The sequence below is a fragment of the Rousettus aegyptiacus genome, unplaced genomic scaffold (assembly GCF_014176215.1).
Source record: "Rousettus aegyptiacus isolate mRouAeg1 unplaced genomic scaffold, mRouAeg1.p scaffold_m13_p_1, whole genome shotgun sequence".
NCBI classification, from domain to species: domain Eukaryota; kingdom Metazoa; phylum Chordata; class Mammalia; order Chiroptera; family Pteropodidae; genus Rousettus; species Rousettus aegyptiacus.
Window position 1 is genome coordinate 80,101,532 of NW_023416284.1, and position 27,910 is coordinate 80,129,441.

Here is a 27,910-nt window from a genome sequence, read left to right on the forward strand (position 1 = left end):
TCAACTATAAATGGATTTTATTTTTCTACAGTCGAAATGGTAACAAAGTTTTACATGAGAACCCTTGGGCCTTTATGAACTCACTATTTTTTAAAAAAGCATCCTCAGAAGACGGAAGGAAAGACTCTGTGCAGTTTTATACGATTAATATTTCTGTATTATAGAATACATACATTGGTGATTAGAAAATATTTTTCAATGCCAAATTAAAATATTTTACCTCTTGTTTACCATTTGATGAATAATTTTCACTAACAGGTTTGAGATTATCCTATCGGCCTTTCTCAAAAATGGCAAATAGTTGGAGACTTTTTATCTAATGAGAAATTGAGTATTTAGTTCATTTTCTTACTGAATGTAATCAGAGTCCTGGGCTCTGCGCAGCAGCTGCCTTAACAATATGTAAATTTAAGTGGCCAATGTCAGCCTAAATATTTGAGAAACTCCCTTAATTTCTTTTGCTCACAAATGCCTCCTCTGTTGAACTTCGCTAAGCATTGTTCTCTAATGGCAGACTGGAGCCACATCCAGTCTCTTCCTCAGGATAAGCAAGAGATAGGATGCAGAGGACAGGAGGATAGAGTAGATCTGAGTTTTTCCTCAGCTAATTCCAATTTCCTTATTTTGACTGAATTCCTACAGGAATCCAAAACTTAATTGTCAAGTAGTCTTAATTTTTGGAGGTGATGACATTTTTTCATGTCTTCATGTGAAATCTTGCTATGTAAAGTTCGTCAATGCAATAAACTTTGGTGCATAACTAAATGGTATCAAGATACAATGTAAGTTTAATTGTGGATCAGTTTAAGTTTAACAACATAGGAGGTGATAAAATGTTCAATTTTTTTAATATTTTATAAATGAGTTCAGAGAACGCTGGTGGGTATGAAGAACCTGCTATGAAATAGCAGATACAACTACAATGTGAATCTGCTAAAAAGGGTCCACAGTTAATAAAGTAGTTTATATAAGAGTAGGGGCTCTAGTTCCAATATGTATAGTATTGTTTGTGCATTGGGGAACTAAGCATCTCTACACTTAACTGTCCTCATATAAACATTTATCAACTCCATCATTCAAGAATTATCCAATCACTTTGGTGATTCAAAGATAATCATCATGTATTTTACTTTCAGAAAAATTTTAAAACCTGGTTGGGGATAGGAGCAGTACATAAAAAGCAATACATAATTCTAATACAAGAGAGAAAAAATTGAAAAAGCATAAACCCTGAAGCAAGACTGCCTGGATTAGAATTCTAACTCCCACTTTCTTTGAGAAGTAGAGCACATAACTTAATTCATAAACCTTCACAGTTTCCTCATTTCCAAAATGGTAATAATAGTATTTACACTTCCGAATGTTTTACGAGAATTAATTTTAATATAAAGAGCTCATCAAAACTACAATGAGATATCATTTCATACCCATTAGGATGGTTATTATCTTAAAACAAACAAAAAAATAAAAAACAAACAAAAAAAAAACCAAGCACACACTGCAGGAAAAAAATAAGTGTTGCCAAGGATGTGGTTAGAAGTTGGATCCCCGGTGCATTGATGATAGGAATGTAAAATATACAAACACTGTGGAAAACAGTATGGCAATTTCTCAAAAAATTGAAGTTATCTTATGACTCAGCAGTTACACTTCTAGGTATGCACTCACAAGATCTGAAAACAGGGATTGAGATTTTTTACACCCATGTTCAAAGCAGCATTATTCACAAAAACCAAAAGGTGGAAGCTACACCTGTTCATCCACAGAGTAACAGATACACAACAGGCGGCATACACACACACACACACACACACACACACACACACACACATACACAATGGAATATTATTTAGCTTTAAAAAAAAATCTGACAAATGCTACAATATGAATGCACCTTGAAAACACTATGGTAAGAGAAATAAATCAGGTGCAAAAGAATATTCTGTAATTTCACTAATATGAGGTACCTAGATTAGTAAAATTCATAGACAGAATGTAGAATGGTGGTTACCAGGGGCTGGGAGTAAATGGAAAGTAGTTGTTTAATGAGTACAGTGTTTCATTTTGAGATTATGAAAACATTCTGGAGACGGACAGTGATGATGGCTGTACAACAATGTGAATGTACTTAATGCCACTGAACTATACATTTAAAAATGGTAAAATGGTAAAATTTTTTGTATATTTTACAATCAAAAAGAGCTCAGAACAGTCTGCCACACAGTAGGTACTCAATAAACATTAACTATGCTTAGTGCTTTGAAAAGAGTTTGAAAGGAAAAATTTACAGTCAATAGATCAGATATTTGGGTGAGAAGATTTCATCTGAGCTAAGACTTGATAGATGTGTAAAATGGATAGCAGTTTATTAATATCACACTTTTATCAATAAAAAACTAGATGTTACGTGATGGGTTTGCAAATACTTTTGTCTAAATTTAAATAATAAATTAACTATTATATGCTAGGCATGGGGGTTATATTGATGGAGAAACTCATAGTCCAGTGAAAGGGTCCAAAATATACATAGATAAGCATGGAAAATTAATACATTTAAAGATCAAACAAATACCTCTTACCGCCTAATTCTACATTTTATTGGACAGTTTGCAGTAGTTGATACTAAAAATTTTGGACTTTAAAGAACTCTAGTTACATTTTAGATCATCTTTTTTCATACTATCCCACTTTTCCCCAAACCCGCTACCCCATTTTTTTTCACTTGTTTCTTTTACTAAAACCCAGTCTGTCTTTTAATTTTACTCTTTAGTTTCTTCCAGTTAGTAGAATCATTAAAATCATAATGAAAAACAAAATTATAAATTAAGTTATACTATAGAAATTGCTGATAATTCAAAAGCAGTAATTTCATATAGCTCAACATTATGGCAACTCCAAAGTCCTTGTTTTTAAGATTTTTAAATCTGACTTTTATATATTTAGAAATTAAGCACAATGGCAGTAATAGGACTTCATGTTGAAAAGTGACCTGTTGATTTCCAACTTATAAGCGCCATTTTCTATTTCTGAAGGATAACAGCCAATCTTTTCTAAATTCAGTCAACTTTTCTATCATTGTCAGTTACATAATGAAATAATTATGTAATAAATATGTAAATGAAACATAACTAAGGTTTCATTTCTATTTGGAAGCCATTTTGTAATTTTTAAGCTACATTTCAAGATATTCGGAAATGAGTGCTAAATATTTAATGCCAAAGTTTCACTGAATGATCTGTCAAACAACAGAATACACTACTAGCAACAAAAGGGAATAGACTACTGACACACAACAACATGAATCAATCTCAAAAATGTATGGAGTGGAAGAAGGCAGAGTGTATATTGTAGTATTTCATTTATATGAATTCTAGAAAAGACATATTTCATCGACAGTAACAAAAAACAGATCTGTGGCTGCCTACCGCTGGGGGCAGAGAAATTGACTGATTGTGGAAAGGAATATAGGGGAACCTTTGCAGGCAGAGGAAATATTCTCTATCTTGAGTGAGGTGATAGTGACATAGTTTGTCAAAACTCAATGAAATGTACACTTAAAATGGGTACATGTTATTTTATGTAAACGCTACTTCAATAAAATTCATTTACAGAAAACAAAATGACAGTATATTTTTAAGAGTTCATTTACCGAAAAAAAAAAAAAAGTATTTTTAATTAACAAGAAAAAGATGAATATCTTATTTTTAAAAAATTAATGTAGTATGGATAAAGCTAAAGTTTGCTTTGGCCACCCTCTCAATCCTGGTTTCTACCCCTTAAACTCTCCATCTATATTATCTCCCCCAAATAAATAATCACTGTTGTGAGTTGGTATGGGCTCTTTCAGACCTTTAAAAATATGTTTACATACATAGACAGCCACTGAACACATAGAGTATTATTTTGTACAAAGGTATAACTTGCACATATCTTTTTGCAACTTGCTATTTTCACTTAGCATTATGTTTCTGAGATCTATCTATGTTAATATAAAGTCAAAATCTTTGAAATCCAATATAGCAATTTATTGTATGACTATAGTGCATTTTATTTAGCCAGGCCTTTCCCCTCCTGACAGATACTTACGTTGTTTTTCACCATTATAATTCACTAGTGTAGTGATAAACAACAGTTACCACTGGGGTGGCCACAGGGATTACAGATGGTGTTCCAAGAGCACTTTAGCCTTATCTGTAAGGTTTAATTTTTTTTACAATGAGAATGTATTCATATATTATACAATTTAAGTATTGACTTTAAAATTTTTTCTGATACATAAATTATCAGAAAAGAATAAAACAAAATCAGTAATAGGAAGCAATCATCTATTAAAATATAAAGAAGACAAAGTTACAGGGATATTTGTGTATTCATGGTTTGAGACATAAGCACTTACTGAAAAATAATGATCTGAACACAAATAGGTCATATAAACACATCCCCTACACAAAGCAATTATAATGAAAATATGAACATATTGGTTATCATTCCATCAGCATAATTAAAGCATGCAAAAATACTTCACTTATACTTTTTGTTTTCTTCTTTTATGACTATGATGTCTTTCCCCATCCCTGAAATGAAAGGGGTAAAAAAAACTATCATAAATGATGGACATTTTAACACAAAAGCTTTAACATAATTCATCGATAACATACTTACATCAGATATAAACCAGAACAAGTTAAAGCATGCATTTACAACTGAACTGTGATTTTTTAAGAGTAAGTATGGACGATGCATCATTAAAATTAAGGAATAAACAAAATTGATTTTTTTAAAACTGCACTTTTGAGTTCTGCCTTAAAATTAACTTTGAATAAACATACATAGTTTATGACCAGAAAATTTATTTCAAAGAAAATACTAAAGTCATAGAAGCCGTCTGACACCCTTATCCTGGCTCCTATCTCAATGCCCCATAATTCATTCCATCTCAGGGGGGAATAGCAAAGATTAGCCTATTCAAAACTACTTCCTGCTAATACTCAGTTTATCCTCTATAAAAAAAGTATTCATGTTTAGATTTTGAGGCTAATGTAGTTAAGTAAATAGAAATTGATCAGATGTCAAAAATTAATTAAGTGAAAGAAGCACTAACAAATCAGAAAGTAGAAGTTTAACAAGCAGGCTAGTAAAAAACAGGCAGCAGAACATAATGTGGAAAGGCACAAATGTGGCATGGTGTGCATGAGAAACTGTAATTTGGGCTAGCTAGAGCATAAGTTATACATTTCATGGGGTAGTGCCAAATATAAGAATAGGTAGGCAGAGGCCCTAACCCTGGAGATCTTGAGAGCCATTCGAAGGAATGTGAATTTTGCCAATGAAGAGTTTTAAGAGGTGAAAATTCATTCTGGCATAGCATAGGGATGGACTCATAAGGGACAAGCTTACAAACAGAATAATTAAGAAAATGACCATTATTTTCCAGATGGACAGCAATAGTCACAGAGATGTGTATGAGGTATTTTTAGGTAAAACTGACAGCAATTAAGACCAGATGGTAAGGAATAAAAAAGGAATATCTAACATGACCTCCTGATTTCTGACTTAGAAAAAAAGATGATGGTCATCCACCAACCAGGACAGGAAATGCTGAGTAAAGAGGAGCAGACTGAGAAAAAGAAAGTTCAGTTATAGACCTGATGAACCAGGTAGATGCCCAGTAAGCAGCTGGAATACAGAAATAGACTTCAACTGATTTAAATTCATTACTGTAGTCTTAGTTCATATTTCTCAGCTATCAAAACTTTATCAGGGATATTAACAAGGGCAAATTGATATTAAAGTTTGGATCTTCTTTCTGACACTATACATCCTCTGTCTGAGGAATTAGCAAGAGAAAGAGATAACAACAAAAAGAGAGAGGAATGGTGGAAGAGAGGAAGGAGGGAGCAGAAGAGAGGCAAACACATTTTTAACAGTTAACCTTCTACCTAGACATTACTTTCAAATGCCCTGATTAGAAAACAAGTAATAAAAAAGGAAAACCATATCCAATCAGATATACAGAGAACTGTCACCAGAGCTGTGGTTATTTGAAAAGAATGAAACAGGATGACTGTTAAGAATGTTCATCAATTATTTATCCGCCTTACCTTAATTAACTGCTACAATCTATTTTTTCAACATGGTCTATAACAGAAGGAACTGTCTATTTTTCAAAAATAAACAATTCAATGTTAGATGACACAGTGTTAGACTTACCTCTCTTTCCTTCTTCTTGAGTCCCAGTTTTTATCCTTATCTTTATTTCTTTTTCGTTTATGTGGGCTCCTACTCCGATCCCTTCTATGTCGTGAACACTCAGCATCCAAATAGCTTCCACCTGACTGTCGTGAATCTACTGAAGCTGATCGCCTTTCTTCATTCCTGAAACACCGAAAAGAACATTAATCTCTTACTTTTAACCACTGGTCTCCCATATAGGCCAGGCTGAAGTCCAATATTCTATATCAGACCAATGATAGATAACGTCTAAGTAAATATGTATAATCTTATATATCATACAAGGCAATCAAAGAAACATAGCTTTTATAACACCTTTTACAACGCTGGTATAATAATCCTAAGCAATGACAAATGAAAAGCATTCTGATGAGTTATACAGTGTGCTACTAATGGCCTTAGAAATGCTAAAATTTAAACAATTACAGGTAACATTAAAAGAGAATATTTTCACCGATAAAAACAATGACATACTTTTCAGCATTATCCTCCGCTTTTTCCTGTTCCTCTTGCCAATGATTACTGAGTTCTTCCATGTGCACATTTATCACATCCCGAATCACCTTAGGAGAGTTAAGCACAGAATTTCAGATAAGAAAGCTGTTCAAAAAATTAAGATATAAGATAGGGGGGAAAAATCACCACTGACAATCAAATATTTATTAAGAGCTATGATACAATGGACTATAGGATGTGTTTAGAAAACAAAAGAGATAACAGTCAAATTGAAATATGAATGGTAGATGAAAATATATCAGCTAAAGTTGATAACTATACTGTGACTATGTAAGAAAATAACCCTATTCTTAGGAAATACATACTAAGTATTTAAGGATAAAGAATCAAGATGTCTATAACCCTTAAATAGTTCAGAAAAAAATTTATGTACAGACAGAAACTGAGAGAGCAAAAAATATACAGATAAAGACATTACAAGTGATCTGTATAAAGGATAGACAGGAGCTCTTTGTACTATTTTTAGTTTTGCAATTTATTTATATATTTGAAATTATTTACACATAAAACTTTAAAAAAAAAATCTTACAATTAAGTTAAATGACAGACAAAACATGAAACATTATAGTCAATTCACAGATACTTTCCCAATGAGACTATAAATCAATTACCTAAGAGCCATTTAAAGGTGTTTTTCTTTCATATTTATTCTGTGGCATCACCTAGCACAGCGCTAGTCACTATTTAGATGAAGCTTACAGATGGTTCCCTCACACCTAATTAGGAAAGTTTTAAGAAGAAAGGTACAGGAAATAAAGGGCAATCTCAGACACATACTATAGGTTCAGGTCTGACTGCATTTCTCTCCATCTCAAAGAAATTTTCAACAACTCCTAAAGTAAAAGGGAACAATATCCAAACTCTGTAACAGAGGCTATGAAGCCTTCCACAATTTTACTACATCACAAAGTAGAAGCTAGCCTTATCTCCCACTTGACAGTTCTTTAAAAGCCCCAAGTTCTAGCCACCTTGGATTACTATCAGGTCTCTGGAAAACTCCTGTACTTTTAATTTTTAGTAACACTAGTCTTTTCACCTGGAAAATGCTTATCCACTGTTTCCCCTCCTCCACTATATTCTCTTGCAGAAAATCTAAGACAGGTCAAGGTCTAACCCAGAGAGTGGTATCAGTCACACACACCTGAATTCTAATTCCAGCTTTAGCACTTCTGGAGTAGCCCTAAATAACTTCCTGACTACTAGTTCTATGTGAGCTCCATGAAGCCAAATGTCACTGGATTCAGTTTCCATAGGGCCAACCTAGCACACGTCCATCAAATAGGAAAAATCCAATAAACAGACATTCTCTTACCCCATCTCTGCTTCTCTCCTTCTCTCAAATATTTTCTCTATGACAGCTATACCAATCTTATTGTTTTTAAGAATTTTTCCTTCTTCCCACATACTTTGATCTCACCTTATTTTAGCACTTACCTCAATTTGTATTTTGAAAGGCCTTTTTCACTTATTAACTAAAATAAGCTCTTTAAGGGTGGGATCTGTGTGCATTTATTTTATACCCTACAGCAATATGGTATGCATAATAACTATACTATGTAATAAATTTACTGAAATTTGTCAAAGTTCAGGTTATAGTCCAGAGCAAAGAAAAAATATATAAGATATAAGTGACGTTAGGAATTGATAAAATGTTGAAAAAGCCCTGACCAGGGATATAAATCACTAAAAGATCTGTAAACACTGAAGTAATTCACAGATAAAAGATTATTTGGGATCTGTTTCTAAAATTACCAAGCGTTAAGGCAGGGGAGATCAATAGTGAGTGGGGATATAAATAAAACCAGGAGGTTGTATGTTGATAATAGTCTAATAAACTTGTAATGAACATACAAGTTTATTAGACTATTTCATCCACTTCAGTACATGTTTCGATATTTCCATAATAAATAGTTAACCATAAAATTGTAAAGAACACTAACAGCAATACTTGATTATAAGGTTATGAGACTACAGAATAAACAAATGAGGTATTGTATAACCAAGTATTTGAGGGACTATAAGAATCACTAAGGTAGTATGACATGGTCCCAGACCTCTACTGAGATGTCTAAAGTACATACTTTAATTACAAAAAGAACAGCATAAAATTAACTGCTAAGCCATGTGGTACAGAGCATAAATGTGACAAGCCACTGGATGGCTCAGAGTCAACTAGCACCTCATGGAAACAGTGTATATCAAGATTTCAAACAGTGACATTCCGGTTCATGATGGAGGCATAGGAAGACCCTGAACTCACCTCCTCCTATGGATACAACAAATATAAAGCTACAGATGGAATAATTTTCCTCTGATGAGGATCTGAGAGCTAGATGAGCAGTGCCTCCACAACAAAAAAATAAGAGATGCACTAAGATAGGTAGGAAATGCAGAGACACGGGCCCACCCCAGGTGTGATGACTCACAACCAGAAGGGATTCAAAAATAAGAAACTCTCCCTCAAAGAGTGAAGGAATCATGCCCCACATTAGGAACCCCACTTCTTGGATCTGGTACAGGAAAGATGAGCCCCAAAGTGTCTGGCTATAAAAATCAATGGAGATTAAGTCTGCTAAAACAAAGAACTGTAGGGAATGGAGAACATGCTCTTAAAAGGGCGTGTGCACATACCCACTCACCCTGAAATCTAGCACAAAAGCACCATTTGAAAAGGCCTATACCACAAGTGAGGAAGATCCACCTACTAAACTTAAAGCAGCTGCCAGCTAGGATTTTCCCTGGGGACATAGCGCTAGCTGGCACCAGACTTTAAAACTTGCTAGTGACGAAGCTGGTATATGCCATTTTTGATGCCCTTCCTCTGGCCTGCCAGCATAGGTAGAGTGATCTGCTCATCCTGTGCTGCTACCAGGCCAGGCAAGCACCCGCACCCTGCCCAACCCATGTGGTAGCCACACAATAAGACAGACAAGCACACCGTGCCCCATACTTCCTGCACAACAGCTGCACCACAGCCAGGCCAGATGAGCGCCCCATGACCCACTCATCTCACACGGCAGCCAGCCTTGCCACAGGCTGTGGGTAGACACAGCTCACACAAGGGAAGCGCCTTGAGTGCCTGACTCTGGTGGCAAGAGAAGATTGCATTTTTGGGCACCATGGATCATCTACTACATAAGACCACTCTTTCAGGGCCGGGAGAGGTAGCTGTTTCACCTAATACATATAGACAAACATAGGAAGTCAAACAAAATGAGGAAACAAATATGTCCCAAACCAAAGAATAAAACAAATCCAGAAAAATACCCTAATTGAACAGAGACAAGCAATATACCTGATAAAGAGTTCAAAGTAATACTCATAAAAATGTTCAACAAACTGGATGAACATAGTGAGAACTTTAAGAGATAGAAAATATAAGTATCAAAAATAATTTATAACTAAATGACAAAATACACTAGAGGGGTTCAACAGTAACTGGATGAAGTAGAAAAAATCAGTAAGCAGGAAGACAAAGCGATGAATACAGAGCAGAAAATGAAAACAGAATTTTAAAAAGCAAAGATACTTTAAGAGACCTCTAGGACAACAGCAAGTGGAATAAATTTCACAATATAAGGGTCCCAGAAAGGGAAGAGAGAAAGAGCCACAAAAGTTATTTAAAGAAATAATGGCAAAAAAAAAAGCTTCCCTAATCTGGGAAAGGAATCAGACACTCTAGTCCAGGAAGCCCAGTGAGTTCCAAACGATATGAACCCAAAGAGAACCACAGCAAGACACATTATAATTAAAATGGTAAAGTTAAGAATAAAGAGAGTAGCAAAAGAAAAACAACTTATTACTTAAGAGGCAAACCCCATAGGCTATCAGCAGATTTTTCCACAAAAACTTTAAAAGCTAGAAAGGAGAGGCATGACATATTCAAAGTGCTAAAAGAAAGTTTTCTAACCATGAATATCCTACTCAGAAAGGCTGACATTAAGATTTGAAGGAGGTCACGAGTTTTCCAGATAACCAAAAGCTTAACTTCATCACCACTAAACCAAGCTTACGAGAAATGTTAAAGGAACTTTTCTAAGCTAAAAAGAAAAGGCACTAATTAATAGAAAGAAAACATATATAAGTAAAAATATCACTAGAAAAGGTAAATATATAGTAAAGGTAGCAGATCAGTCATCTATAAAGCAAGTAGGAAGGTTAGAAAATAAAACAATAGTTCATGAAAATATAAAATAAAAAGATATAAAATGTCATCAAAAATATAAAACATGGAAAAGGTAAATATATAAAGCATTGGAATATGTTCAAATTTAAGCTGCTATCAACTTTAAAAAGACTTATATACATAGGATGTTATATGTGAAACTCAAGGTAACCTCAAAGAAAAAACATATAGTAAACTATACAAAGGAAAATGTGAAAGGACTCTAAACATAACACTAAAGAATGCCATCAAACCACAAGGGAAGAGAGAAAGAGAGGAAGAAAGGAACAGAGATGAACTATAAAAACAGCCAGAAAACAATTAACAAAATGGCAATAAGTACATACTTATCAATGATTACTTTAAATGTAAAGGGACTAAAATCAGCAAGCAAAAGACAGAGTGGCTGAATGAATAAAACAACAAGACCCATCTATATGCTCCTATAAGAAAGTCACTTCAGAAGGACACACACAGACTGGATGTGGAAGAACGGAAAAAGATATTCTATGTATATAGAAATGAAAAGAAAGCGGTGTTTCTATAAAAATATCAGACAAACAGACTTTAAAACAAAGACTATAATATGACAAAGAAGGGTACTACATAATGCTAAAGGGGTCAATCCAGCAAGAGGATATTACTTTTATAAATATATATACACCCAACATAGGAGCACCAAAATACACAATGCAAATATTAACAGACCTAAAGGGAAAAATTAAAAGGAATACAATAGTAGGGGACTTAAACACCCAACTTTTAGCAATAGATCACTTGGACAAAGAAATCAGTAAGAAACCATTGGCCTTAAATGACACATTAGACCAGATCTACATAATAGATATAGAGAGAGAACATTCCATCCAAAAGCAGAATACACATTCTTCTCAAGTGCACACAGAACATTCTCCAGGACAGAGCACATGTTAGGCCACAAAACAAGTTTCAATAAATGCAAGAAGACTGAAATCACATCAAGCATCTTTTCTAACCACAATGGTATGAACTTAGAAATCAATCATAAGAAAGTGGAAAAACCACAAAAATGTGGATATTAAACAACATGCTACTGAACAACCAATGGATTAACCAAGAAATCAAAGGAGAAATTAAATTTAAAAAAACCTAGAGACAAACAAAAACAGAAATATGACATATCAAAATCTATGGAATGAAGCAAAAGCATTTCTAAGAGGGAAGTTTACAGCAATAGAGGCCCACCTCAAAAAACAAGAAAAATCTCAAATAAACGAACTAACTTTACACCTAAAGAAACTAGAAAAAGAACAAGGCCAAAATTAGTAGAAGAAAGGAAATAATAAAGATAAGAGAAGAAATCAATGAAATAAAGACTAAAACAATAGGAAAGATCAATGAAATTAAGGGTTGGTTCTTTGAAAAAATAAAATCAACAAACCTTTAGCTAGACTACCCAAGAAACACAGAAGGGCTCAAATAAATAAAACATGAAATAAAAGATTACAAGTGATATTCAGAAATACAAAGGATCATAAGAAACTACTACAACAATTATACACCAACAAATTGGACAACCTAAAGGAAATGGATAAACTCTCAGAATACAATCTTCCGAGACTGAATAATGAAAAAGAAAACCTGAATAGACCAATTACTAGTAAGGAGATCAAATAAGTAATTAAAACCTCCCAAGAAATAAAAGTCCAGGACCATATAGTTTAACTGGGGAATTCCTTCAAGCATTCGGAGATTTAAAAACTATCTTTCTCAAACTCTTAAAAAACTGAAGAGGAAGGAATTCTTCCAAATACATTCTACAAGGCCAGATTATGAAAAGTCTGAAATCATAGAAGTGAGGAATAACGTGGGAATCATTAGGGGTTCAATGAAGAAATTCATATACCAAAAATTCATCAACTCTATCACTAAATGACATCTGAAAATAAATCTAGATATACATCAAGAGATTAATGTAATTAATTATATGATTTTATAACATACATAATTTTAATTTATAGTATATATATAAATAATTTATACCAAGATATTTCTTAAATCCAAATATTTAGTAGAGTACACTAAAATTTCTGTCCAAAAAAAAGATAGCTATTTATTGAGTAATTTGTGTCTGTTAGGTTGGGGGGGTGGGGTGGGGCGGGGTGCATCCTGCCTGGAGGCTTCCCAGTTTGACATCAAAATCGGACAAAGGCCCACCCTAAAGCCCTGGCTCCGCCCTAATCCACCACCACCCTAATCCGCCACTACTCTAAACCACCACTCTAATCAGGATGCTCAACTGACATTCCCCATTCTACACTCTACCCCCATATAACCCTATAAAAACTATGCCCTCCTGTCCCAGGTCGTGAGTTCTCTGGCCCCTCTCCTCTCGGGACCAGAAAACTTCACCGGGGAACGCTCTCCTAATAAAGGTTTGCTTTTAAAACTTCTCTAGGCGTGACAAATGTTTACCTTACAGTGCCTACATGCATAATCTCAGTTAACAACGCTGCAGAGTCTGTATTATTATAAAATGAAAAAAAGCTGAATCTTAAAAAGCTCAAATAACTTGCCCAAGTCAAATAGCCAATGATATACAGAACTTAAGTTCAGCTCTGTTTAAAGCCAAAATCCATCCTCTTACCACTTTCTCAAAAGGAGGTATTTTTTAAAAAGATTATGCCTCTTTATGTAAGGTTTTTGTACCCAGAAAAGCCTTTGTCTGGTAAAGGGTGGGTCTGAAAGCAATGGAGCAAATACAAAATCAGGTATGGCCACCTGAAGATACAATCTCTGAGGAACTGTGGAATTCTGTAAAACAGACTCAGAAAAATACCTACGGGCCATTTCTGTTCTGGGGCAAAGCTCTACAAGATTATGTAAAACTTACCTCAGTATATGATTTCTTGGTTATGTGAACATTCTTAGCTCTATAGGACTGGCGTCTTCTTTTATAATCCCTCACTTCTGCCAGGATTTCAAGGTAAGATTTTGGACTCTTTCGACTATTATCTAATAAAGAATAAAATAAAATTATTATATGCTTAGAAGCTTTTAAATTCTTATAAATTAGCAGGAAGATCACAATCATCCTACATTTCAGTGTAGCACACAAAAATATTATAAAAATTCCACGTTATATAAATGTGCTACGTTATCATTCCTTTTCTCTAGCCATTAGTTGAATATAAGAGTGTTTAGGTACATAGAGTCAAGTAACAGCACAGCTGTAAGTAACATTCTTACAGAAGGAAGCTATGCTTAATGAAAAATTAGAGAGCAAAATTTCATGTACTAAGTAAACACCTTAATATATATATATGAATATCAGATGATACAAAACTATCCTATTCCAACTCATCTTAACACTCAAAGAACAGAATGACAGTTAAGAAATAAAAAACTAAGATATTCATCTCTAACCTTGATTGACTTTTGCAGCCAAGTCTACAAAGAGATCACTGTCATTTTCAATAATTTGAGAATCAGAGCGCTTTTTCTTTGTCTCCTCAATTACAAAATCATAAAGGGCAAGACGATCGGCTTGGGTTAGATCACAAACAAATCGTTTGTGATTCAGAGGAACTTCAACAGGCAATGAAGAATAAATCCCTAAAGTAAAAATAAAACCACAAGAATAAACAATACATGAAGCACTGTGGACTTAAAATTCTACTACTTATCTTTAAATATATGCTGTAATAATACAATATTAACACGATTTTTTCATGGTAATCCTTAAATATATAAAGTATCAATCTATATGATAAATGATAAACAATGAGACTATCCTGAATGCTATAGCCACAGAAAGGATGTACTGTGGATGTTTTCTATTCTCTCCAATAGTGTTAAGACAGATCCCATGAAGGCATGCTTGGTAGTAACAACCATGAGACAATTTGCTTCTAAGAAAACCTTTTGGGTAACAATTTTTAAAAGGCTACCCATGTTCTAAAAGTAGATATTAATTTCTCATTTATATGCTTTTTCCCATAAAAGCTAGGGGAAAAACTTTTAGTAGGTAATAAGCATTACAGTGCCTTTGAAAAATACAGAAAATGTGTCTTTTTCATCCAACATATCAAGTTAACTGTTCCATATTCAAAATACATCCCATTGTGCAATGACTTAGAGCTAGGGACCAAAAAACAACTAAGTAGCAGAAATTCCACACTTCCTCAGAACAGAAGAAGACAGATTAATACTTGTTTTAATTTTCTCAAGAAACAGCATATTGGCTTAACCAAGTTAACTGAAAAAAAGTTAACAGCGGTGCCCCCACAACGGTTACGGAACTTTCTAAAATCTGCTCGTTAATGAAAAAAAGTAAATACAATACCTTGATATGATGTATTAAACACTGAAGAAAAATTTGGTTTTGAGATTCAAATTTTCTCAAAGAAATAAAAAATCATTGTAACTGCAAATAAAGCAATTTAAAATGATAGTCCCATACTTCATTATTCACTAATGCAAATAAAGAACATGAGCTACTAAAGAAAAACTTTAGTATTTGCTATGTTACTCTAAAGTAAAAACTCTGGGTTCACAGAACAATGTAAAATCAGTGGCTCTTCCCATATACTTATATTTGGTAAAGTCTAGCCTTGTTGACTTCCTAAGAGACCTAAAAAAATTTTTTTCAAACAAAACCATACCATGAACTAAGTATTACAATACAAAAAAGGAGATGACCTTACATTTGTCTACAAATTAAGAGGATAACTACATTGAATCTGAGTCTGTGGTTTAAAAGCTATGGATAACAATACATGGCCATTTGTACTAATTGAGGGGTTTTGAATTAGTGGGGAAGAAGGGTTCCTTCCTTTTCAAGTCAATTGATTTTACTCTAATTCTGGTGGACACTAGAAAAAGACCTTTTATGCAGCCAGATATTAAAACATTTAATTTAAAATAATATAAAATAAAATATAAAAATGAGTTAGCTTTGATAAAAGTAATTCCTTTGAATATAAGCTATAAAAGCCTGGGAGAAAAATACAAAGATTAGAAAACATTGTATAGTCATGCGCCACTTAATGATGGGGATATGTTCTGAGAAATGCGTCGTTAGGCAATTTCATCATTGTGTGAATATCAGAGTACACTTACACAAACCTAGATGATATAGCCCTACTACACATCTAGGCTATATGGTACAGCCTATTGCTCCTAGGCTACATGCCTGTACAGCATGTTATTATACTGAATACTATAGGCAACTGTAATTAAGTATTTGCATATCTAAACATATCTAACCCTGGAAAATGTACAGTGAAGATACGGTATAAAAGATAAAGTGTGTGGTGGGGGCATATGGGTTAGTAGGGCAGGGGAAGGACTGTGGAGGAAAGCATGATGGGAGGCAGAGCAGACATGAGAAGGAGGGAGCAAGGAAGGGAGAAAGAAAAGAGAAAGGGAGAAAAAGAGCAGAAGCAGAGGCCAAAAAGACACAGATAAAGCTTGAGACAAGAAATAAAAGGGGGAAGGAGGAGAGAGAATGAGAGAAAGAGGAGAGGGAGGAATGGAACTGGGAGGAAAGTGAGTTTGTGGGCAGAAGTGTGTGTGCATGTACATGTGTGTGCAGGGACAGGCATGGGCTGTGGGAGGAGTTTCTGGGCTCCCCTTCTCTCCAGTCCACTATCCTAATTTCTTTACCAACTCCAGGCCCCAGCAAGGTGCAGGGCACAAGGCAGGTAGACAACAAGCTGAGCCACTTGTCTATTTAAACCACCAAGAGCTAGCCATAAATTCCACATCTTAGCTGGGTTTGGCCTTTTCTTTCACTATCACAAACTTCTGCTTATAATCCATTATAATTTTACAGATCATTATTGTATATTATATGCATTCTGTTGTAGACAAAACGTCATTATGCGGTATATGACTGTATTATAAGCAAGCTCCACATAAACTTTTGCCAGTCATTTTTAAACAAAGAAATATAATTTCCTCCTTAAAATATTTTTGAATTTTCTTTATTCATCTTAAATTTCCGTATGATGAAGACTGATACTTAAATTCCTTGAAATTCAACTAAAATTCCAAATCTGGACTATATTATTGTGACAGTGATTAAGATAAAGTTTAGAAATTTGAGTGATACTTTTAAAAGGATATCATTTGCAAAAAGGATACTGATATCTTTAAATAAGGAGTACATTCAGGTTCCTAATTCCTCTTTATACTCACCCCAATTACTGAAAAAGAAAAAGTACAGGAAAAGTTAAACAAACTGTATTCAAATCATTCAGAACACAGATATTTGTGACAAAAAAAAAATGGATAAACACACTTAAATACATTTACATTTCAATAAAATGTAAATTTTCAAACTTGAGTTTCTATATGATTTAGAGGTACATCTGAATGAGCTGTAATCACACCAATTCTGAGACCTTCTTTCTACTTTTTGTATAGCAGGTTTTTTTTAATTGTGATAAAATATACATAACATAAAATTGGCCATTTTAACCACTTTAAGTGTATAGGTCATTGGCACTAGCACATTCGCATTGTTGTGCAACCATTTCTTCTATCCACCTCCGTAACTTTTCATCATCCCAAACTGAAACTCTTAATCTCCTTTTTAATAACTCTTAATTCTCATTCCTCCTTGTTAGTTGCTCTTACCTCCATAGAGCATCCTAACCATACGGGAAACAACACTAAATATTAACAAGAGGCATTGTTTCCAAAATACAAATTCAGAATTTTAGGGAGAATTCATATAGAATCAATTTCCTAACATTAGAGATAAAGAAATTAAAGCCCACAGAAGCAAAATGACTTGCCAAATTCTCACAAGTAATAGGAACAGATTAGCTCTAGAACTACTGTAACCCAATCTCTTTAGGGTTCTTTAGTAAACTGATCTTCAAATCATGGCCATGACTCAAATAAAGTTGACCCTTAAACAATACAGGGTTAGGGCCATGAATGAACACCAACTTCCCCGTGCAGTCGAAAATCCTTGTATAACTTTTGACTCCCTAAAAACTTAGCTACAGTCAGCCCTTGGTATTCATAGGGGATTGGTTCCAGGATCCTCGGCGGATACCAAAATCCACAGATGCTCAAGTCCCTTATATAAAATGGTATAGAACAATGCACACAGTCAGCCCCCCACAGCCCCGGATTCCCAACTGTGATTTGAAAATTCTGTTTTGGTATCCTCCTGGGATATCGAAATCCATGAAATGTGAAACCTATGGATATAGAAGGCCAACTGTATTTAATTTAAAAAATCTGTATATAAGTATATCTGCACAGTTCAAACCCATGTTGTTCAAAGGCCTACTGTATATATCATAAAAGTATAGCAACTCTAATCTTTAATATGGAAGGAAAAAGATGAACCACTCAATATAAAATGATTGTTTATGAGTGGAATTAATATCTGAGTTATAAAATTAACCAAAGTAACTATATATGAACACAAGTAAGTAGATCTAATGGTTGTTTAAGCTTTCACAAAATTAATGGAATAAGAATTCTGTACCTTGAGTTTAGATTTAAGACTGATGAAATAAAAACATAAATATAACCTCATTAAAAAAACATAATTTAGTGAATAACAAAATATTAATTAAATGGGAAAATGTAAATTTGTTCATGTTAGTCATCTTCCTCCAAAGTAAATACATCAATAAAACAATATTAAAGAGGTCCTGGAGTAAAATATTTAATATGCCTAAGATATAAGTGAGTCACGAAAAATAATCTTTGTTAAGACATTGCAGAACTCTACACAATATTTTTGAAAAAGCTTTAAAAAGGTTACAGATCATATAAAAATAGTTATTCTTAACAAGTAAATCTTAATTTAAGCTAGTGCAAAGATTCAAAATCAATAAAAGTTCCTTTTAACTATTGAGAGTATTCATTCAAAGCAATTCTTTGCTTTTGTAAAGAACTAAATTCAATGTCCAAATCTGCCTTTTAACTCGATTACATAAATAAAAAGCTTAGAACATTTTCTAATGTCTAGAATATCACTCATATATATAAAAAAATTCTCCCCCATTTCATTATCTTAATATTGCTTCCTATACATTAATTTGCTTAGAAATTAAATTGCTTAGACAATAGCAGCTTCCAATTACTAGTTAAGGCTAGCATAGCATTCATTATCTCTATTGCTCTAAACAACACCACAACATAGTTTTGTATTACAGAAAAGGAAGCGAAAACTCAGAAAAGTTGTCATTTGTAAGAGGTGTAGTAATTAATTCTTTAAAATAGTCTCGCATAAAGTAGAATAAACGATGAACAGTATTAACAGTTACAGTATAGAGAATTGAAGTTTGTGATTTCTACTTAATCATGATAGACATAATAATGGATGTATTTGAGCAATACCTAGAATCTACAAATTTCACTAAATGCGGAGTTTCTAACAGAAAGCAGAACAACTCGGTTCAGAGTTTGTGCCAAGATTCAGAACTTGGTTCTCAACCCAGCTTTGCTAAGCAAAGGAGTGTTAATTTAATTCACTTGTGCACCTCTACTTCTTTACCAACTGTGGAGGGGAAAATATTTGTCCAACCTATCACAGGTCTGTTTTGAGGCGTAAAGAAATATATAACAGAGCTTTGAAAAAAGGATCGCTCTTAAAATTTAAAAGTATTGAGGGCCTTTAAACAAATACACCAGAACTTTGTCATCTCTATCAGACAGGTTCTTTTTCCTTATCTATAAAAAGCAGACACAGGACTAGATGATATCCAAGTTCTCTTTCAACTCTGAAATACATCCAGTAAATCTATCTAACTAGTTAAGATCAAATACAGTCATTTAACAATTAATCCTTCCAAAAACTAAAATTCTCCCCGTTTTAATTGGTTCATTAACTAAACAGAGGCAATGAGTAGAACCAATAAGAGGCCAAAACAAGGCAATCTTTTCAAAAACAATGAGGATCAAATGTCTCCCTCAAAGAAAAATACCTGGAATTTAGCACAAAAGTACATAAAAATGGGAGCTTCAAAACAGGAAAACAAGAAATGTGATTCTGGTTATTTCAAGGAACCAACATAATATACACTAAGGATAAGAGACTTCCTCCTTCTGAACTTAGGGAGAAATCAAACCCAGATATTGGCTGAGAACAATGGGTTAAGACCCTGAACTTCAATCAAATAAAAAAACAAATCATAACAATGAGCTGGTGAATATAATCCAACTCGAAAGAAAAGTGAGGGGGAAAAAAGGTATGTCCAGAGAAAGCAACCATTAGAAGATTTGAAAGACAACTCGGAAATCCTTATAGAAGGAGGCAGTCATGTTTAGGCTAGATGTTATATCTAGAATCAGAAATCTAACTCTATTTACTCGTTTACTTCTGTTTTTGATAGGTTAAGTTTTCTTTCAATTTCCTAAAAGCTCATGCTTAAAAATTCTAACCTAGTCTCTGCTGAAGTAAGTCCAAGTCAGACACTCCTAACCCAGCTCCAAACCTGGGCATGAAGGGAAATGAAACTGAATGTAAAACTTTTGTGTTTGTGCTTTATTCAGGGGGGCAGCTATGGAGACTGATCTAAATCTTTTAGCCTTATATTGCATTTCAACATTCTTACATTTAACAATGGGCTAATTCTCAAGAAAGGAAATCTTGGGGTAAAACAGTTGTACTCAATGAGATTTATTTACTAAATAATAATTTTAAAAATTATCTACAAGGCAATCCTACCTACTAGGTCATTCCAAAGTATGAAGCCCTAGCTAAGATAATGTCCTATTGAGGACTCTGGTGTATTTGAGCAGAAAATATCAAACAAATGAAGTTGACACCAGGCACAGTATTCTAATTAAATTAAAACTTAACCTTTCCCATGTAATTGTTTTCACAAGTTTCTTAAAAATTAGTAACATGTTTTTGTGGGGGGCAAAAACAGTTTGATTCATTAATTAGCTCAAACTATGATGCCACTTACTTTGATTATAACAATCGCCATCTTTTCCAACTGTGGTTCTAGCTTGTTTAATTATCTGGAATTGAGAGTCCTTATCTGTCAAAAAAAAAAAAAAAATCCATAAACATAACATGAATCATTAGTGTCCACAATTAAATTACTAACTGATTTCCAATCCAGGCTCTTTGAGCTCATAGAAAAACCTTCAAGAATCTTAGAGGAAAAACCCACATAAGTGCCTAGGAAATCCGAATGCATAATTCTTGCAGATCTGACTAGATCCCAGTAAGTAACCAGAGATCAAGTGGTTCAGAAAATTTATTCAGGCATGCAGCAATAGCTACTACAAATTTTAGCAACCAACAATATCTAAAATTGTTTGAATCATTGTGATATAATAGTGTCAGGCGCTATTCTAAGAATCCTACATATATCATATCATATCATTTAATCCTCACATAGGAACTATTACCGTCATACCCATTTTATGAAGAAATTTAGGCCAAAAAAAAAAAAAGTTAATTACTTTGCTAAAAGTTGCACATTAGTGACAAAACTAGGAGCTAAAACAAGGCAATCTAATTTCAGAGCCCAAGATTTTAATCTCTTGGAACACATTTCCATCTTCAGTCCTATCTTCAAACTGTTGTGTGACCAGATTTTTGTTATAATCAAGAAGCATCCTACTGTATAAGGCTTTGCAAAGTTTTCATTGCCTATTAATATAAGCTTGGTCTCTAAATTTCAGATTACAAAAACTAGTTTCACTGTACATTAATTAATCCTATATTCTCTTAAGGTACAAAATTTCCTTAATCAGAAGCAAAAACTCCATTCTTTTGATAATTTAAAATGAATTGTCAATACCTATACAAATATATCTACAGTAAGACATTTTAAAATTATAATCTATTAAGCTAATACTTACTTAAAGTAACTGAAGGTATCCTTGCATTCTCATAGAAAAATTCAGAATCATACATTTTATCCTAAATAGTAAAGAAAAAAAACTTAAGTGTTTTTGAGTATCAGACGATTAACTATTTTAAGATTAGGCATAAACCAACCATAGAGTAGTATCATTTAAATATTTTTGCAATAATTTGTGACATTAGGCAAGTACCATTCCATCCCACAAATGACTATTGTTTTATGTCAGAAAACCTCACACTGTCTCTTCCATACATTATAAATTTATTAATGCTTGAATTACATGACATATATATAATAAATATATGGTACCTCTTCTTCTTTGGTGTAGCCCAGTTTCCTCAATCTACAGGATACCATGTGCTTCGCTAAAGATGATTTAGGCATGTGATGATTGGAGTCATAAGGGCATATCACAACTTCATCCTATAAAAATCAAACAGAAGCAAAGGAAAAAGGAACACAATATTTGAAGATTTAAATAATTAAATGTTTATACTTAGGTGGTATTATCTAGTTATGTCCTCTTCTACATGCTTCTCCCAACCCCATCTGAGTATATGTGCATGTTAAAAAAAAAAACGACAACCTCCCTCAATCTCTCTTCCCCTTATAGCCTCTGCCTTCTCTCCACCCTTTTAAAGCCCAACTCTGAAAGACTAATTCACACTCACAGCCACAACAGCCTCACCCACCAGTCAGTAGGTCACTAACAATCTTCTTGCTACTATAGCCAAAGCACATGTTACAGTCTTTATAATATTTGAATTCTTAGAAGATCATAATACAATTGTCCATTTCCATCATCCTGTTCCATTTACCTCTCTGGCTCCTTCTACTTAGTCTCCTCTAAAGATCTGTCTTTGTTCTACCTGTCCCCCTTTGTTATTTTTTTCCCAAAGGGACCTTATACACCTGTGGTACACATATATTTTCTTTTATTTACATTCCAAACCCTCAAACCCCGCCCCTTTGGTAACCATTAGCTTACTGTCTGTATCTATGGCTGCTTCTGTTTAATTATTGTTTGGATTCCACATATAAGTGAAATCATACAGTATTTGTCTTTTTCTGTCTTACTCCACTTAGCATAATACTCTCTAGGTCCATCTATATTGTCGTGAATGGCAAAATTTCATTCTTTTTTACTACTAAATAATATTCCACTGTGTATGTATATCACTACATGTCCCCTTTTAAATGTTGGTGTTTCATGTATGTCTAACCAGTGGTATTTTGCCATTTGACATAGACTTACTGGAAGAACTCATGACTTCGATTTTCACTATATAGTGATGACTCCCAAAATCTAATCTTTAGACCTTGTTTCTGTCTTGAATACTTTACACTAAAGACACTAAAATTTCAAAATGACTAAAAATAATTAATTACATTCATGGTCTCCTGACCCCCAAACCTGTTCATCTTGTGTTTTCCTATTTCAGTGAAAGGTCTTACACAGGAAACTGCCTCTTCTCCCATATTATCCACATCTAATCAATCACCTATCCTTTTTATGACTAAATAACTCTGAAATTTCTCTACATAATCCATCCCCACTACCAATTTCCCAATTCAGGATATCATCATCTCTCTCCTAGATTACAAAAGACATTGCCAAACTGCTTGCTCTGCTTCCAGTCTTGCTGTCCATTCCATTCTCTACACTGTAGCTAGTGTGTTCCCAGGTCTGCCACTTACTGACTGTGAACTTGATCAAGGTACTAAACCTTTATTTCCCTCAGTTTCCTCACCTATAAAATGGATACAATAGCAGGACTTCTCTCATAAAGCTATTGTAAAGATTAAATAAGTTATACATGAATTTATATACCTAAAGCAATTCAAATAGGACCTAATACAGAGCAAGTGTTCAATAAATGTAAGCAATTACTTTATTAAAAAGAAATATATTTAGGATATGCCTAGCTTAAAATACTTCCATGCCTCCCCATTGCCCTCATTAAAATATATGTATATAGATTTTAAAAGGCTCACAAAGAGCCCTGTAAGATCTGGCCCCTGACTACTATCATTCCCCTCCTTCTCCACATCCTATGCTCTAGCTGTCCTTAACTATAGGAGGTTTACTGATCTGGTCATGCCCTTGTCTCTGGAATTCTACACATGCTGTTGATGTTTCCTTCCTCTGTGCTTCACCTAGCTAAATTCAGCTCACTTTTATTATCAGCTTAGAATTCACTTTATCCAGGAAGTTTCTGCTGTCCCACCACAGTCTATGAAGGGTGGATTAGAATTGTACTACAGCAATTCTAATCCACCCTTCATAGACTTTGTCATATTATAATGTTATGGCTGATTTCTGTTTTCCTCCTCACTACCACCAAACAGTAAGCTCTATGAGGTCAGGAACTGAGACTGCTGTTCACTCAACTTCAGTATTAAAATATTCTAACAAAAAAGTATAGATTCATTAACTATCTGGACTGCACCTAGTCCAGGAGTTATAGATGTCACTTACCAGGATTTTTTTTTAAGCCAGTCGCTTTCCTGAATATTAGATATTGGTTTTGCAGAAGTAAGAGGTATACCATAGCTGACAGTCGAATTTTGGAATTTTACAAACAAGTTTTAGAGTGGCAGCATAGCAATTAAGCACACAGATTCTCAGGAGCAAGAACGCTGGGGTTCAAATCCTTACTGCCATTAGCAATGTGTCCTTGGACAAATTCGTACCTCTCTGGGTTTGCTTCATCTGCAAAATGTGGCTTAACAGTACTTACTCATGGGGTAAAGATGAGTATTAAATGAGGTAATATATAGTAGGTGGCATATACAAAGAGTTGTTAACACAAGAAATCCAAATTTACTACAATGCTGAGTAAACACTGGCATGGAAAGGCTTGAGTTAACATTTAAGTGTTCCTGTATTAGCGCTTAAATATAGCACTTTGTATACTTCACCCAATGAAATTTGCAGCTTCAAATATACCTCTAAACAAAAAAGTGTTTTTTTAATTCTACTATACTGTTAATACTATAAATATGAACAATCTGTATATAAATCAAATACTTTTTTTAGTCTTTTTAATTTTCATTTTTCAATTAGTGTTGACATTCAATATTATTTGATATTAGTTTCAGGTGTACAGCAGACTGGTCAGGCATTTATATAATTTATAAAGTTATCCCCCTGATTAGTCTAGTACCCACCCACCTGGCACTCTATGGAGTTGTTACAATATTATTGACTATATATATTCCCTATGCTGGACTTCACTTTTAAATGCCTCTGGGGAATCAGTTATGTAATTTAAACTCAAGAGAAATTATTACAGCATGGTAAACCCAGAAAGAATTTAGAGATCATGAATTATCTCACATTGGAACATTTCCCTTCCTCCCACCCTACTAAAAAAAAAGTCAAAATTAGTCACTCTAACAGACTAACCTACATTTTTTTTTTCAAAACAATAATATTTTGGAGAGCTGCTAGTCACCATCTCTTAGTGACGTTCTTTTAATAATTCTAGGGTCGGTGCTGTCCCCAGTCAGAAGTGCACGATTTTTAGGCAAACAAAGGTGAACTGAACTCCCAAGCTCTCCTGACACCGAACCTGGTGCAACTGCGGAATCCAAGTGACAGATGACAAAGCAAACCAATACCTGTTAGTAGCATTCTGAGACCCATTCACTTTCTAAATAAACATCAGATCTACCATTCTCCCCTCACCCACAGCATTTTCACATTTTCTTTAAACTCGAAGTTCCGAGGCAGGTGTGCGGCACAAGAGGTGGGTGCGGAGCGCTCGGCGGGGGAGCGGGGGGGAGCGGGGAGTAGACTTGCCCGCCCCGCCCCAGGCCCCGGAGGCGTCATGGGCGTTCCAAGCCGAGTCCCAGGCGCCCACCATGGCTCTGCAGACGAGGTGGGGTGGGGGGAGATGGGGGCGCTCCTATGTCCTTCCCTCCACGGCTCCCCGCGCGAATTCCTCCACAGCCAGAGAAGACTGCAGGCTGAGGGCCCCCAAAGGAACCCCGCGTGCCTACACCCATTACCTCTGCCGCCTCCTCCTCCCCAGGGTCCAGCCGATCCAGGCTCCAGCCCAAGGACACCGTCACTTCCTCCAGAGTCCGACAGCAGCTCTCCACAAACTCGCTCAGCTCCTCCTGCAGCCGCCGCCGCTCCTCCACCGGAGGAGGATCGTCCTCCATGGCTGCGCCGGCCCAGCCACAGAGAAACTGCCCAACTGCTGGTCGCGCGCGCGGGATTCTGGGAGCTGTGGGCGGAGCACAGAGACACGTGACTAGAACCGCTCATAGGGAAGGATTCCGGGGAGGGCCGGAACTGTCGTTTTGAGAGGTTTTCCTCTCTTCCAAATATCGCTGCTTTTGTAACTGCCTTTCAAAGCATTTGCTCCTGGTCTTCCATCAACAGCATCCCGCCCCACCCCAACTCAAAAAAATATAGCTTATATCCAAAAAAAGTTTAAAGAATAGTACAGTTAGGATTAGCATAGCCATCCTCATTAATTAATATGTAGCCACGTTTCCTTTCCCTGGGTCTCCACATACACGGTCAGCCCCACACACTATTTTTGCTGAATTACTTAAAAGTAAGTTGCATATACTTCACTCCAAATGTCTGTATAAATCTCTAAGGATGTTTTCTACGTAATCACAATACATAATCAAACCTAAGAAAATTAATAATTTCATAATATCTAATACGCAGCTCATATTTAAATTTCTTATTGTTCCCAAAATTCCTTTTATAGCTGTTTTATTTTTTCAACCTATAACCTATAATTGGTTATTATCTCTTTTAATCTGAAACAGTCTCTACTACTCTCCTTTTAAAATTAAGTCTTTGAATTTTGTCAGGAGCCTCACGGTTGTCGTAGAATGTCCCTTTTTCAGGATTTGTCAGATTTTTATTCCTTTATGATTAGATTAGTTTAAGCGGTCTTGCAAGATGTGTATCTCTTCATTGCATCTCATAGAGGACACATATTTTAGATTCTCCTGCTATTAGTAATGTCAAATTTGATAACTTGATAAAGGTGGTGGCTGTATCATTCCATTTTAATAGTACATTTCCTCTTGGTAATTGGTAATCTGTGGGATGATAGCTTGAGGCCATATGAATGCCCTGTTCCCCAACAGACACAAAATCCTTCACTGAATCTGTACGATGTTAGGAGCTATAGGTGGTAATTCTTTAATTCTACCGTGGCTTCTACTTATTAGTTAGCATCCATTCTTACATCTTCATTTTGTTGTTTCACTATGCAACCAAGGTGTTGATTTATTGTTTTTAATTCATTACTACTACTCTATTACCATTTTAATTTTTGTTGATTCTCAAATTATCCCAAATTTGACCAGGGGAAGCCATTTTAAATCACTCCTTGTGTTTTCGACATGTCCACATTGATCCTTGAATGCCTCCTTACTTTGATTAACACAAGCTTACTTTGTACATTTCCTACCCAAGACCTGGAATCAGCCCTTTTAATTTCCCCACATAGTTTCAACTCCCAGAATCTAATCTCTCTTATGTTATTTTATTCACACCTGATGCCAAATCTTTGCTTCCCTTTGCACTTGCATCCACCAGATGAAAAAATAAGCTGTGTAGGAAATTTATGTGAACAGCTGTTTCCAAAGGCAAATAGCACAGTTCTCTGACCTACAAAAAAATGGGTGATGAGTCTAAAAAGACAGTACCAGAAAACATGGAAGTAGATCAGTAGCTGTAAGCAGATGTGGGTTAAGGGATGAGTTCTTGAAGTTTATTAATTCTCTGCCCACAGCATCTTTTATTTGCATTTACAGAGCCCAACAGCCTGGAAAATGTGAGGCTATTTGGATGTGAAATGATTTTCACTGACAAATTTTATTTATTTCCCTTTTTGGTAGATGCGCCATGTATGTAAACCAATTCAAAACTTAATGCAGGTCAAGTATGTCCTTTCTCCAGGACATAGCCCATCCTCATCTCAGAGCTTAATGACAACTTTGGCAGCAGCTTGAAGGAAGTGTACTGTTTCGACCTTAGGAACGACTTTATACGGATGCTTGTTAATCTGTTTAATAATCATTTTTCTAGAACAGTCTCCTGCCCCATTATAGATTATGCCTCTGTAATGGGGTGAATTGTGTTGTCCCTCCCCATCCCGCCAAAAAAAAAAAAAAAAATTTATGT

General features: G+C 34.8%; 1 protein-coding gene across 1 annotated transcript; it reads right to left on the bottom strand.

The window, feature by feature from the left end:
- SNRNP48 (small nuclear ribonucleoprotein U11/U12 subunit 48) lies at positions 1–25,962 on the bottom strand. Its single transcript, XM_016138250.2, has 9 exons — positions 25,762–25,962; positions 22,057–22,170; positions 21,743–21,803; positions 20,836–20,910; positions 14,318–14,506; positions 13,785–13,906; positions 6,706–6,794; positions 6,211–6,375; positions 1–4,574 (listed from the first exon to the last, which is right to left on the bottom strand). Exons 1-9 carry the CDS (start codon positions 25,915–25,917, stop codon positions 4,526–4,528), a joined length of 1,020 nt encoding a protein of 339 aa, XP_015993736.1. The 5' UTR covers positions 25,918–25,962; the 3' UTR covers positions 1–4,525.
- Positions 25,963–27,910: the final 1,948 nt, after the last annotated feature.

Bases quoted from the DNA above. Each gene is read 5' to 3' on its own strand.
- SNRNP48 (XM_016138250.2), bottom strand. From the start codon at position 25,917: ATGGAGGACGATCCTCCTCCGGTGGAGGAGCGGCGGCGGCTGCAGGAG. The intron at 20,911-21,742 runs GTAAGTATTAGC...TTTTTTTGACAG, and splicing joins GATACCTTCAGTTACTTTAA to ATAAGGACTCTCAATTCCAG. The intron at 6,795-13,784 runs GTAAGTTTTACA...AACTCTCCTAAG, and splicing joins CCAAGAAATCATATACTGAG to GTGATTCGGGATGTGATAAA.